The sequence below is a fragment of the Gouania willdenowi genome, chromosome 1 (assembly GCF_900634775.1).
Source record: "Gouania willdenowi chromosome 1, fGouWil2.1, whole genome shotgun sequence".
Lineage (NCBI taxonomy): Eukaryota > Metazoa > Chordata > Actinopteri > Blenniiformes > Gobiesocidae > Gouania > Gouania willdenowi.
The window spans coordinates 45581051-45594768 of NC_041044.1; the positions used below are offsets into that span (position 1 = coordinate 45581051).

General features: G+C 47.8%; 1 protein-coding gene across 1 annotated transcript in view; it reads left to right on the forward strand.

The window, feature by feature from the left end:
• The first annotated feature begins 469 nt into the window (after positions 1-469).
• aars2 (alanyl-tRNA synthetase 2, mitochondrial (putative)) overlaps positions 470-13718 on the forward strand; it is a 13789-nt gene continuing 540 nt past the window's right edge. The window contains exons 1-20 of the mRNA XM_028457883.1: positions 470-853; positions 1418-1606; positions 1870-2015; positions 2082-2273; positions 2349-2493; positions 2561-2706; positions 2785-2893; positions 2978-3016; positions 3086-3200; positions 3279-3406; positions 3469-3601; positions 3667-3836; positions 4054-4167; positions 4242-4379; positions 11557-11694; positions 12793-12896; positions 12965-13073; positions 13138-13263; positions 13341-13451; positions 13628-13711. Of these exons, the coding sequence (XP_028313684.1) occupies positions 647-853; positions 1418-1606; positions 1870-2015; positions 2082-2273; positions 2349-2493; positions 2561-2706; positions 2785-2893; positions 2978-3016; positions 3086-3200; positions 3279-3406; positions 3469-3601; positions 3667-3836; positions 4054-4167; positions 4242-4379; positions 11557-11694; positions 12793-12896; positions 12965-13073; positions 13138-13263; positions 13341-13451; positions 13628-13711 (2643 nt within the window). The 5' untranslated portion in view covers positions 470-646. The remainder of the gene's footprint in view (positions 854-1417; positions 1607-1869; positions 2016-2081; positions 2274-2348; positions 2494-2560; positions 2707-2784; positions 2894-2977; positions 3017-3085; positions 3201-3278; positions 3407-3468; positions 3602-3666; positions 3837-4053; positions 4168-4241; positions 4380-11556; positions 11695-12792; positions 12897-12964; positions 13074-13137; positions 13264-13340; positions 13452-13627; positions 13712-13718) is intronic.

The following is a 13718-nucleotide window of genomic DNA, read 5'->3' on the forward strand; positions in this document are numbered from 1 at the left end:
GTTGATGAGCCACGAACCAAACTGAAGATAAAAAGTGTTTGTGTTTTGTGTTAGGCTTTTTGTTTCACTTGATAAAGTTTTAAAGTTGAATTACATCCAAAAGCCTTTTGCTTAAATAATTCTTTATTTCAAAGTGTTTATGTATGAATCTATTGTAAAAGTCAACTTTAATCCTTTAGCGCTGATTCGTTAATTATCCTGTGAGCATGGATTTATTATAATTAATATACGTAAATGTGAACGTGTTAGTTAAAAGCAGTGGCTGTCGTTACACGGTGTGACCAGCAGGAGGAGCTGTTATTAATGTTCAGCAGAAGAAGAAACTACGGCTGCTGTTATGTAAATAGACGGTAGAGGGCGCTAATGTTTGGTATTAAACCAAACGTCGACACTGATCAAAGTGTTAAACATGTTTGATTTTATCAAGTGCAGCGATTGGAATTTTTATACATATCTCTGAAATACAGATGTTGATCTGGAGACCGCCCCAGGAGCAGGACTATAATGTTAAAGTTCTGAGCCCCGTGGAGCCGAGTCGGCCGGAAATCACACGAAGAAGAAGAAACTACGACTCTGCGCGTGCGCCGACTAGTAGCGTCAGTTCCGGGGAAGTTTTACTGGTGGTTTTGGTTCTGGTCCGGTTTCGATGCTCCGGCTGCTGCTCCGGAAGCCTGGGCCTCTCGGCGGCTCTGTGGCCGCCCTAAGGCGCGCCCTGAGCGGCCTGCCCGCCGCGGAGGTCCGCAGAGTCTTCCTGGACTTCTTCAGCACACAGCGACACTTGCTGGTTCCGTCCAGTCCGGTCCGTCCTCGAGGAGACCCGAGCCTGCTCTTCGTCAACGCCGGAATGAACCAGGTCAGTCCAAACACCCGTCCTTTCACAATAAGAGTCGTCCTTCAAGGGAAGGTTATCAGTTTTTTTTTTTTTTTTTTGGTCCCAAATTATTAAAATAATAATAATAAATTGATCAGTACATGACAAAAAAATAAATGAACAATTTCCCATCGAAACAAAAAGAGAAAAATAACAATTAGAGAAGCTCAACACTCATTTAATTACAGCTGAGCCTTCATTAAATCCCTTTGATAATGAAGATATTTAACTTCAATGACTGCTGTTCGATTAATCCAGACATTATTATGCTGAGGGTGAACTTTCTCCTTCCTCTGGGTTTGGATGGAGTCACACACACACTTTGAATCTTTCATCTATTCTGGAACAACCTATGGAGATCCTGAGGGTCAGACTCTTTTTCCTGCTTTTAACATTGTTCATATAATTACATATATATATAACTACCTTTTTACTTTCACCACTTCCAGTTCTAGTCTCACAACAGTCCTAAACCAGTCCCAGATGGAGACTACAGTATCCAACTGAACTATATAACTGCTGTGTATGACATCATCTCTCTCCTAGTTTAAGCCCCTCCTCCTGGGCACGGTTGACCCTCGCAGTGAGATGGCGTCGTACCGCCGCGTTGCTAACAGTCAGAAGTGCGTACGAGCGGGCGGTAAACACAACGACTTGGACGACGTTGGCCGTGACGGACACCACCACACCTTCTTTGAGATGCTCGGCAGCTGGTCCTTTGGAGACTACTTTAAGGTACACAGAGTACAGACCAGTATACGGACCATCTGTACCATAGACTGTAAAAAGAATGGACGGGACACGCTTCACTGCTGTTCTGATCAAACTAGTGTCTGTGTTAACTGATGACTAATACCAGTTAACACGATCACCAGCTGCTAAGTGTGTGTGTGTGTGTGTGTGTGTGTGTGTGTGTGTGTGTGTGTGTGTGTGTGCGTGTGCGTGTGTGTGTGTGTGCGTGTGTGTGTGTGTGCGTGTGCGTGCGTGTGTGTGTGTAGGAGGAGGCATGTCACATGGCGTGGTCGCTCCTCACAGAGCATTATGGGATACCTGCAGACAGACTCTATGTGTCTTATTTTGGCGGGGAGGCAGCGTTGGGTCTTCCTGCGGATGTGCAGACCCGGGACATCTGGATGGAGATCGGGTAACACACAGCGAACACTGGGTGGGCGTGTGTTGGTGGTTCTGAGCGTGCTCTGTTCGTCCTCAGACTTCCTGCAGGGCGGGTGCTGCCGTTCGGCCTGAAGCAGAACTTCTGGGAGATGGGCGACATCGGGCCGTGTGGACCGTGTTCTGAGGTCCACTACGATCACGTGGGGGGGCGGGACGCAGCGCCGCTTGTCAACAGAGACCATCCTGAGGTGGTGGAGATCTGGAACCTGGTCTTCATGCAGTACAACAGGTGAGGGTTCACACGGCCTGGATGGTGATCAGGTTCAGCGAGTTCAAATGGTTGTGATGGTGGGCGTGGCCTCAGGGAGGTGGACGGCGGTCTGCGTGTGCTGCCTCAGCTCAGCGTGGACACGGGGATGGGTTTGGAGCGCCTGGCCAGCGTCCTGCAGGGAAAACGCTCCAACTACGACACGGACTTGTTCGCGCCACTGCTCAGCGCCATCCACCAGGTACAGGCCCTGCCGCCAGGTGTGTCTGATTAAACACTGCTGTCGTCATGGTAATGCCTGTCCCCAGAGATCCGGCGTGGCGGAGTACGGCGGCAGCATGGAGGCCGGTGACTGCGGGCGGTTGGACATGGCGTACCGGGTGGTGGCGGACCACGTGAGAACGTTGTCTGTCTGCATCGCCGACGGTATTCACCCGGGCATGTCGGGGGCAGAGTGAGTAATGTCCAATCAGCTGTCAGAGTGCTGGTATCGCCACTGTCATGTGACCTCTGTGGTTTGGGGGCGTGGCAGGTTGGTGCTGCGGAGGATCCTACGACGGGCAGTGCGCTTCTGTGCCGAGGTTCTAAAGGCTCCTCGGGGAACGCTGGGGAGCTTGGTTCCCAGTGTGGGCCTCCTGCTGGTAGCTTCACTACACTGCACCTCATGTAGGACACACACACATTCACACACACCTGTCACACACACACCTGTCTGTTTCCCACAGGGTGATGTCTACCCTGAGCTGCTCCGAGAGCAGGAGAGGGTGAGCCTGCGTTCCCTGACACTAGGTGAGTCATGTCACAGGAAATAGTCATCATCAGCTGCTCCTCAGGTGATGGACGTCATCAATGAGAACGAGTTCCACTTCCTGTCGTCGCTGCAGCAGGGCAGCCGCCTGATTGGACGGACCCTCAAACGGATGGATGGAGAACACGGCATCTTCCCAGGTCAGTGCTGCGTTCACTGACCTACTGTAAACTCTGGTGCTGCGTTCACTGACCTACTCTGGTGCTGTGACTCTCCAGCTGCCGTGGCTTGGTCTCTGCACAGGGACCTGGGATTCCCTCTGGACCTGGTGGACCTGATCCTGGAGGAGAACAAGGTTCACGTGGACCACCAGGAGCTGCACCGACTAATGGCTGAGAGCCAGAGGGTGAGATCCACCCCATAATGACTTCATAATGACCCTACAGTAACCCTTGCGTGTCTGTTCAGGTCATGTCTGAGTCCTCCTCTGAAGCTCCGCCCCTCCTGGATGTGCTTAGTCTATCAGAGCTGCAGCGTGCAGGAGTCCCTCCCACTGATGACAGTCTGAAGTACCGCTACCACCTGGAGCAGGACCGCTATGGTACTGCCTCACCTGCACAGGTAATGCTCTGGCTCTGCCCACACTCACAGGCTCCTCCCCACCAGTGTTCCCAACATGCCGAGCGACGGTCCTGGCCCTGTACGATGGGCGGAGCCTAGTGTCTGCGGTCACTGAGGGTCAGCCCTGCGCCGTCATCCTGGATCGAACTGTGTTCTACGCCCAGCAGGGGGGACAGTCACATGACCGTGGATACTTCACCAGGATTGGCCAGCAGGTCAGGAAGTGACATCATTCTGTGTGTGCGTGTGTTTGAGTTTGTTTTATTAAAAACAGAGAGAATATATATTAATGAACATATACATGTGATTATGTAAGATTATATCCAACGGCTAAATTCCATCTTTAGTCCCTTCAGCAGGTTGATGTCAACAACAACATAATAAACAACATTAACTATAAGTAAAACTGTGTGTGTGTCATCTCTCTCACAGGATGTTGTGTATCCAGTGGAGGGCGTGGCCACAGCAGGGGGGTTCGTGGTTCATCATGTGACCGCCAATGACACGCTGAGGACTGGCGACCAGGTGCAGCTACACTTGGATCAGGTAACCATGGTAACTAGGGGGAACGCCACACAGGACAGAAACCTCACTCGTGTGTGTGTGTGTGTGTGTGTCAGACCCACAGACTGTCTCTGATGGTGAATCACACGTCGACCCACGTGTTAAACCTGGTTCTGATGAAACTGTTTGGATCTGTTCATCAGAGAGGATCTAACGTCTCTGCTCAGCGACTACGCTTTGACTTCTCCATCAAGGTCTGAGTTTGTTAACTAGTGAGTTAATTTGTTAACTCGTGAGTTAACTAGTGGGTTAGTTAACTAGTGCGTTTGTTAACTAATTAGTTAACTAGTGAGTTAGTTAACTAGTTAGTTTGTTAGTTAACTAGTGCGTTAGTTAACTAGTGAGTTAGTTAACTAGTTAGTTATTTGTTAACTAGTTAATTTGTTAACTAGTTAGTTAATTTGTTAACTAGTGAGTTAGTTTAACTAGTGAGTTAACTAGTTAGCTAACTAGCTAGTTAACTAAATAACTAGTTAACTATCTAGTTATTTAGTTAGCTAACTAGTTATTTAGTTAACTAGTGTGTTGTTAACTAGTTAGTTTGTTAGTTAGCTAGTTATTTTTTTGGGTAACTAGTTAGTTAACTAGTGAGTTAGTTAATTAGTGAGTCAGTTAACTAGTGAGTTAGTTAATGAGTGAGTTAGTCAGCTAGTTAGTTAACTAGTTAGTCAATTAATTAGTTAACTAGTGAGGTAGTAAGTTAACTAGTGAGTTAGTTAACTAGTGAGTTAGTTAACTAGTGAGTTAGTTAACTAGTGAGTTTGTTAACTTGTTAGTTTAACTAGTGAGTTTAACTAGTGAGTATAACTAGTGAGTTTGTTAACTAGTTAGTTAATTAGTTTAATAACTAATTAACTAACTAATTATCTCCTTTGAATATATGTCATTCTTACTGAAGGGTGATTCAAGAGTTCTGTTTTTAGTCGTTTATAGACCCCCAAAATATTCTGGAGAATTCATGGATGAGTTTGCTGAACTGCTGTCAGTTGTATGCACTGAATACAACTTTTTAATAATAACAGGTGACTTAAATATTCATGTAGACAATAACATGGACAATACTGCCAAAGAACTGTATGCTTTAATGGATACTTTTGGTCTTACACAACATGTGACTGGTCCGACACACACTCAAGGTCACACTTTGGATCTGGTTATCTCTAAAGGTGTTGATATCTCTGCTGTTGATGTAAGAGACTTAGCTCTATCTGATCATTTCTGTCTTTTTTGACCTAGAGACTGTAACATCTGTTCCCCCTAGTTATGTGTGTTTAAAGAAAAGGTACATAAATGAGAACATGTGCACAGTTTATGGAAGCCATAGCAATGACACCAACATTGAGTGCTGAGACAGTTGATGATCTTTTGGATGAGTTTAATACAAAATTATATGATGTCATAGATGTGGTGGCTCCAATCAAAACTAAGAGAAAACCAAACACACAGAAAACACCTTGGAGGAGGACTGAGATAATGCAGAAATTGAAATCTGACTGTAGAAGAGCTGAGCGTAAATGGAGATCAACAAAACTCCAAATTCATCTAGAACTGTACAAAATAAGTCTGTGTAAATTCAATGATGGCTTGTTCAAAGCAAGGCTGCAATACTTTTCTGAAATTATTTCCAAAAATGTAAACAACTCTCGCACGTTGTTTGCTGTAATTGAAAAGCTCACAACCCCCCCAGATCAGATAGCCCCTGAATTACTGTCAGCTGGAAAATGCAATGAATTTGCTGTAAATTTCAATAAAAAAATACAATCATTAAGGTCAAACATCAGAACAAACCAGCAAAATAACAAAAAGCTTGAACAGCTTCAACCACTGAGGGAGGAGTCAACTACAATGTTAGAGTTTATTACAGTGAACCCAAAAACAATAGAGGAAACTGTTCAGCAGCTGAATCCATCAACGTGTTGCCTTGACACAAAACCCTCAAACTTCTTTAAAACTGTTGTAAAGTCATTTATCACTGATTAGTATCAGATAATTAACTGATCATTCCAATCAGGCACCGTACCAAAATCCCTGAAAGTAGCTGCTGTTAAACCTCTGTTAAAAAAGAGAACACTGGATGCCTCTATACTGGCTAACTATAGACCAATCAGAACCTTCCATTCATGGCCAAGATCATTGAGAAGGTGGTCTTCAACCAACTGAGTCAATTCTTAGCATTCAACAAAATATTTGATAAATTTCAGTCAGGTTTTGGTTCTCATCACAGCACAGAAACTGATCTGATCAAAGTGATCAATGACATAAGGTTGAACACTGATTCAGGAAAAGTATCTGTTCTCATTCTATTGATCTAAGTCTGCATTTGACACTGTAGATCATACAATTTTGTTGCACAGATTGCAAACATGGGTTGGACTAAATGTTAAAGTAATGGTTTAAGTTCTACTTGGAGGATCAAAGTTATTTTGTAAACATTGTAAACTTTGAATCTGACAGATTACCAATGTCCTGTGGGGTTCCTCAGGGATCTGTTCTTGGACCTCTTCTGTATAGCCTTTATATGCTTCCTTTAGGACACATTTTACACAACTGTAAGGTTGATTATCAGAGCTACGCAGATGACACACAACTATATCTATCACTGAACCCAGATGACTATGGTCCCATTGAGGTGTTGTGTGACTGCTTAGAAAAAATAAACTGATGGATGAGTGAAAACTTCCTTCAACTAAACCATGACAAGATGGAGGTGATTGTCTTTGGTAACAAGGAAAAGAGGACTGCTGTCAGCAAGTATCTGAGTCTGGATCTTTAGAAGATAAAGACCAAGTCAAAAACCTTGGTGTTCTGATTGACTCAGATCTGACATTCAGCATCAGATCAAATCTATCACAAAAACATCTTCTACCACCTAAAGAACATCTCCAGAGTGAAAGGTTTAATGACTCAGAAAGATCAGGAGAAACTGGTCCATGCTTTTATCTCCAGCAGACTGGACTATTGTAATGGTCTTCATCAAACATCTACAGCTGGTTCAGAACGCTGCAGCTCAGGTCTGAACCAGAACAAAGAGGTCAGAACACATTACACTGGCTCCCAGTCAGCCTCAGAGGAGACTGTAAAGTTCTGCTGCTGGTTATAAATGTGTGAATGGGTTTGGTCCAGAATACATCGGTGAGATGTTAGTCAGGTATGAACCCAGCAGGTCTCTGAGATCTATGGACACAGGTCAGATAGTGGAGCCCAGAGCTCACAGTAAACATGGTGATGCTGTGTTTAGTTGTTATGCTGCAAAGAAGTGGAACAAACTGCAGCAGAGCTGAAGTCAGCATCACATGTGAACATTTTTAAATCAAAGTTAAAGGAACTTTTTTCTCTACTGTATATGATTGAGAGAGAGTTCTATTTCATCCCTGCTGACCGCCAGAGGCGGTGCTTTAAGCACTGAATATTCCCCTTCGCGCATGTGCAGTGCGAGTATGTATACCAACAATGTCACCCGTGACCCCTGGATGACCCAGAGGAAGTTTATATCTTCCGGTGTCACTCCACGGTACTTCCCTTTTTTTTTTCTCGCGCTCGGTTTCTGGAATACTGTGCATACAGCTGCCGTCGCTAGTAACTCCGTGACCGTGGTAGGTCGGAGCAGCGTGCATTCGCCTTCCAGGAGCTGCGACGGTGAGTGTTTGGGTAGCGGTAGCTTCACCCATTAGCAACCCCTGTTGGCACAGGCCGCGTTAGTGCCGCCTCCCCCCAGCATATGGTTTGTGTTTGGTCACGACGACACACGCTGACAAGGTAAGTAGCCGCTTATTTGGCAGATCAACGGTTGTCTTTATAAAAATGAAAGAATTGGTCGGTGAAGGCTGCATTTGAGCAGCCTACTCCCGAAATTTAAGTTAGCCGACTTTGTTTGCTGGTGGGTTGTGTGCGCACGCCCGGAGCCCAGCGTGGATTTGTTTACATTAGCATCATCGGCTAAGCTAGTGTCATCTTCTGTTAAAGAGCCCAGTCTGGGTGAGGACCACAGTACAGTGGTTGTTTTTTGTTTAGTATATTGGGCCTCTACTGTGCAGGCAGCGTGCGCGCTCCCTTCCCCAGTATACGGTCCCTATACTCGCCCAACCTACGGCGTCCGCGCTCAGGCTAAGCCGAGGAGTGCAGGGTGATACCAGACAGGCGGCGTGCGCGCCCCCTCCCTTTGTTGAATACCTGTGTTGAAATCAGTGACTTCTCAGTCAAGCTACGATGGATGGCTCACATATCTGCACATCTTGTGGGGTTTCTTTACAGCCAGAGGATGGCCACGACCTATGCCCCACATGCCTTGGCCCTGAGCACCTGGGGGAGGCGCTGTCAGGCAATCCCTGCATGAACTGCAGCTACTTGCCTCGGACGGCCAGGGTTGCCAGGTTGGCGGGGGTGGAAGGCTCAGTAGCCGTAGTCGACCTCCCCCCAGGCCAGCCACCTCCGACCCGTCAGACACGCTCCAAGAGGCGGGCAGAGGCTGCGGCAGCTGCCCCCTCCAGGAAGAGAACAAAGTCTGACCATAGTGGGTCATCATCTAAAGTTGAGCAGCTGTCTGCTGAATTGGCTCAGATGAGATCCCTGCTGGCCGACAGCCAGCCGGTTATTCCCCTGGTGGCTGATGCACACTCTCTCCCCCAATGCCAACGCTGCTGCCCGAGGAGGATACACTCTTTTTGGCTGCTTCGGCTAGCCATTTCTGTGATTATGGGGAGAATTTGGATGTCGGATCCCAGGTGTCTGAGCAGGGCTCCCACTCCTCGAATCACAGTTCGGGGGCCGAGGTGGAAGACAACTCCATGCTCGCTGACATGCGCCTGGCTCTACAGTGGCTGCACACAGTTGTCCCACAGCAGGCAGAGGCAGCATCTGCAAGCGCCTTCTTCAGGCGCAGGCCTGCCCCCACAGCTTTCGCTACTCCTCATTCAGAGGATTATCTGAGGGAGTTGCAGTCCTGTTGGAGGGACAGTAAGGCTTGCTCCCATCTCTCTGCAGATGGGCGGACCCTGGCAGCCATGCATGATGCAGCGGGGGCCGGCCTGGATCGCACTCCGCCCATCGAGCCTGCCACCAAGTGGCAAGGGAGCTCCTCACATGGGCAGCCCCCCGCGTGATCAGTATACGAGCAATGCATATACCGGGAGAGCAGAACCACTTGGCGGACTTCCTTTCCCGTCGGAAGCCTCCGTCAGGTGGGTGGCACCTCCACCCGGAGGTAACAAACATTATATGGAGCATATTCGGCAGGGCAGAGGTGGACCTCTTTGCTTTGGAGCAGTCGACCCACTGCCCTCTGTGGTTCTCCTTAGCCGAGACAACCAGTCCTCTTGGCCAGGACGCATTGGCTCATCCTTGGCCGGATGGCCTCCTGTATGCCTTCCCTCCGTTTCCTCTGATTCAGCTGGTACTCCACAGGGTCCTTCAGGAGGGCCACAGGATCCTGCTTGTAGCTCCCTTCTGGCTAGGAAGGAGCTGGTTCCCGCAGCTGCACAGCCTCTGTCACGGCGCACCGTGGCGCCTTCCCGACAGGAGGGATCTCCTGTCCCAACTGGCCGGGCGGATTTGGCACCCCAATCCGCAACTCCTTCAACTGTGAGTTTGGCCACTGGGGGGCCCGAGACGCTCCTGAGCGTCTGTGCCAACCCAGTTAGATATACTATAATGAATGCAAGAGCGCCGTCTACTCGCCTCCAGTATGAAAACAGATGGAAACTGTTTTCCGACTGGTGTACAAGGCGGGAGGTGGACCCTGTGCACTGCCCTGTGCCAGCTATTCTGGACTTTCTCCAGTCCCTTCTGGACAAAGGGCTTCTCATTCAACGCTGAGAGTCTATGTCGCAGCAATATCTTGCAGACATGTAATGGTCGACAATGGCACGATTGGTAGCCACAAGCTGGTGTCCCATTTTTTTGAGAGGAGCTTGGAGGTTGCATCCTCCGAGAGCCACAAGGACTCCAGCATGGGATCTTCCCCTGGTGCTGGAGGCATTGCGCCTTCCACCGTTTGAGCCCTTGGCACGAGCAGCGCTGAAGTGGGTTACCCTTAAGACTGCGTTCCTTCTGGCCATTTCCTCCGCAAAGCGTGTCGGTGAGCTGCACGCCCTGTCAATCAGCGACACATGTCTGAGGTGGAATTCGGACGGCTCGGGAGTCACTCTGTGGCCGAACACAGCTTTTCTCCCTAAAGTGCTGTCCCGCGCTCACCTCAACCAGCCCATTCGGCTGGCACGGTTCAACCCTTCTTCCGTGGAGCCAGAGGTTCAGTCTGACCTGTTGTGCCCAGTGCGCACCCTGGAAACCTACATTGCAGCTACTGTAGGTTTTCGGGGGTCTGATCAGCTCCTTCTTTGTTATGGTGGCCCTAACGGGTGGTGCTGTCTCCAAGCAGCGCCTGTCCAACTGGATTGTTGATGTGATTGCCCATGCATATCGGGCAAGTAACCATCTCATCCCATCTGGTGTGCGGTGCCACTCTACCAGGAGTGTTGCTACGTCATGGGCTGCCCTGAGGGGAGTGCCCCTGGAGGACATCTGTACTGCGGCCTCATGGGCGTCGCAAGGCACTTTCTCCAGATTCTACAGGGTGAATGTAGCCACACCCCATCCATTGGCTGTGGTCCTTCGGCCAGAGTCCTCTGACCCTACACACTGAAGGGTGGTAAGCAGGATTCTTCGTGACTTTTCTGGTATAAGTCATTCAGTGCTTAAAGCACCGCCTCTGGCGGTCAGCAGGGATGAAATAAAACGAAGAGTTACGAATGTAACTATGGTTCTATGAATCCCGAATGACCGCCAGAGCTCTTTGTCACTCAGAACCCTCGTGTGCTCACGAGAAGATTCTGTAGGAAAGTACCCTGGAGTGTTACCGGAAGATATAAACTTCCTCTGGGTCATCCAGGGGTCACGGGTGACATTGTTGGTATACATACTCGCACTGCGCATGCGCGAAGGGGAATATTCAGTGCTTAAAGCACCGCCTCTGGCGGTCTTTCGGGATTCATAGAACCATAGTTACATTCGTAACTCTTCGATTTATGGTCATGTTGATGATGTAATGTGTTTGATGATGATTTTAAATGTTCTTATTAATTTTAAACAATTGAATATTTTATTATGTAAAGTACATTGAGTTTCCTTGAGTATGAAATGTGCTATATAAATACATTTGCCTTGCTTTGCCTTAACTAGTGAGTTTTTTAGTTAGTTAACTAGTGAGTTAATTAGTGAGTTAGTTAGTTAGTTTATTAGTGAGTTAGTTAATTAGTGAGTTAGTTAACTATGTTTCTATCCTGTTGTTCATTGACAGCATTAAAGAGTCACCACTTATGATGATGACCAGTTGAAGTGATGCACTCAGCTGACTCTCTGACTGTCTGTCATCCTCAGGCGTCTCTAGATGTTTCTCAGCTGCAGCAGGTGGAGAGGTGTGTTTCTGACATCATCTCAGCCAATCAGAAGGTCTACACTCAAGAGGTTCCTCTGCAACGAGCGCTGAGCATCAGTGGACTGAGGACGGTGGATGAGGTAAGTCCTAATATTCCCTCTATCTCCTTTCCTATCCACTTTTCCTTGACCCTGGTAGTGTTTATGTGGCGGCCATGACAAGGAGCTTTCCAGTTCTCTTTGAGCTCAGGAAAAGAGACTCAATGCTTCCTTTATAACCTCCTTTAGCCTAGGAAACACTGATACATCCATTACCAAACGAGACTACATTATGATGACCAACAATTTATTTAAAGGGACACACTCATCAGAGTGTTCAGGGAAACTCACCATGACATAAAACAGACAATCAGTGGTTCTAGAAAAATTGATCATAGACATTTTTATCCACATGATGTTTTATCCAACATATTTCATTAATCTAGGAATGCTTTGTGTGGTTCTACATGTGTATGTCTACAACATTATGTAGACCTATAACTGGCATTAATGGAACTATTTCATAAAATCCTACTTATTTTGTATTAATGTTGATTAGTGAGTAGAAGGTGAGTGTGATCAACCATTCTCTATGTGATGTTTTTTAGTTTACCTTTAGTTCCTCGTTGCCATGGTAACCTCTTTTCTTTTGATTTACTTTCAAACCTGTGATTTATGACGTATCAGTGGAAAGTGTTAGAAATTAGCTTTTAGTCCATTTTAGGAAATGTGGAGTTTTTATTATTACGTCACCTAGTAGTGCATCGTGATGTCCTTTCCCTAACTCCTTTAGGAAGTCTCCTAACACCTTTCCTTAACCATGTGACCTCATCCACGGGGTTAAGGAAAAGAGATAGGAGGGATTAATAGGACACAGTCTGAGTCCAGGGCTGCGTCCGAAGAGCCCCTACTATCTCATCTCCTATTTACTGTTCTTTAACCCCCAGAAGTCTTTGAGTGTTGGCATGATAAAGAGTGTTTGAATTATCTGAGGAAAGGAGGCGTGGCCGTAGGATTATTACTTCACCTAGTGGAAGTGCGTCTGATCATCAAAACAAATGTGATGTCGTTTCCTAACTCCTGTCCTAACACCTTTCCTTAACCCCATGACGTCATCCACGGGGTTATGGAAAAGTGGATAAGAAAGGAGAGAGGAGGGACTATTCGGACGCAGCCCAGGTGTGTTTGCTCTCCCTTCAGGTGTACCCTGACCCAGTTCGTGTGGTGTCTTTGGGGGTTCCTGTCTCTGAGCTGATGGAGGGACAGACAGATGGGAGGACGTCTGTGGAGCTGTGCTGTGGAACGTGAGTCCATATGTCTGTTCCGGTGTCTGTGGTCCTGTTGGTTGACCTGTTCTCCGCTCTGTCCTTAGTCACCTGCTGAGGACGGGGGACATCCAGGATCTGGTGATCGTGTCTGAACGACAGCTCGTAAAGGGAATCAGTCGGATCGTGGCGGTGACGGGTCAGAACGCAGCCAGGGTCAGTGAAAGCACCATCAGCCCCGCCCCTCCACAAAGCACACACTAATCCTCTGTGTCTGCAGGCTCGGGAGGCGGGACAGGCACTCCTACAGGAAGTTGACTCTCTGTCTGTCAGACTGTCAGGCTCTGCCCCTCCCAGCCTTGACTTTGCCCACCACCTCGCCAAGGAGGTCGGCGTCCTATTGGACGTAAGCGCTTGTACACGTCTTCTTCCTCTGCAGGGACCAATGAGAGTAGAGTTGTGACCCTGAGCTGTGTCTGACAGGCTGTGGACAACACATCCACCCCCCAGTGGCAGCGCAGAGAACTGCAGGGACGACTCAGAGCACTGCAGAGGAGGAGCAACACAGCTGTACGCAAACTGGAGAGCAGAGAGGTACGCACACACACACACACACACTAACCAGAACTCTCCGTCCTCTGACCGGTGGCTCAGACGCTCACGGTCCTCATCGTTGATGTAACGCCACTGCATGGATCTAAACACACATAGAACCTTTATGTTCACTCACACACTCACACACTCACACTGAGCGTTTGTCACGTCCTCAGGCTGCTGTGAAGGTTCAGGACCTGTTGCTCAAACATCAGATCAAAGACGTCCTCATCGACGCCGTGGAAACAGATTCTCTCTCTGTGAGTC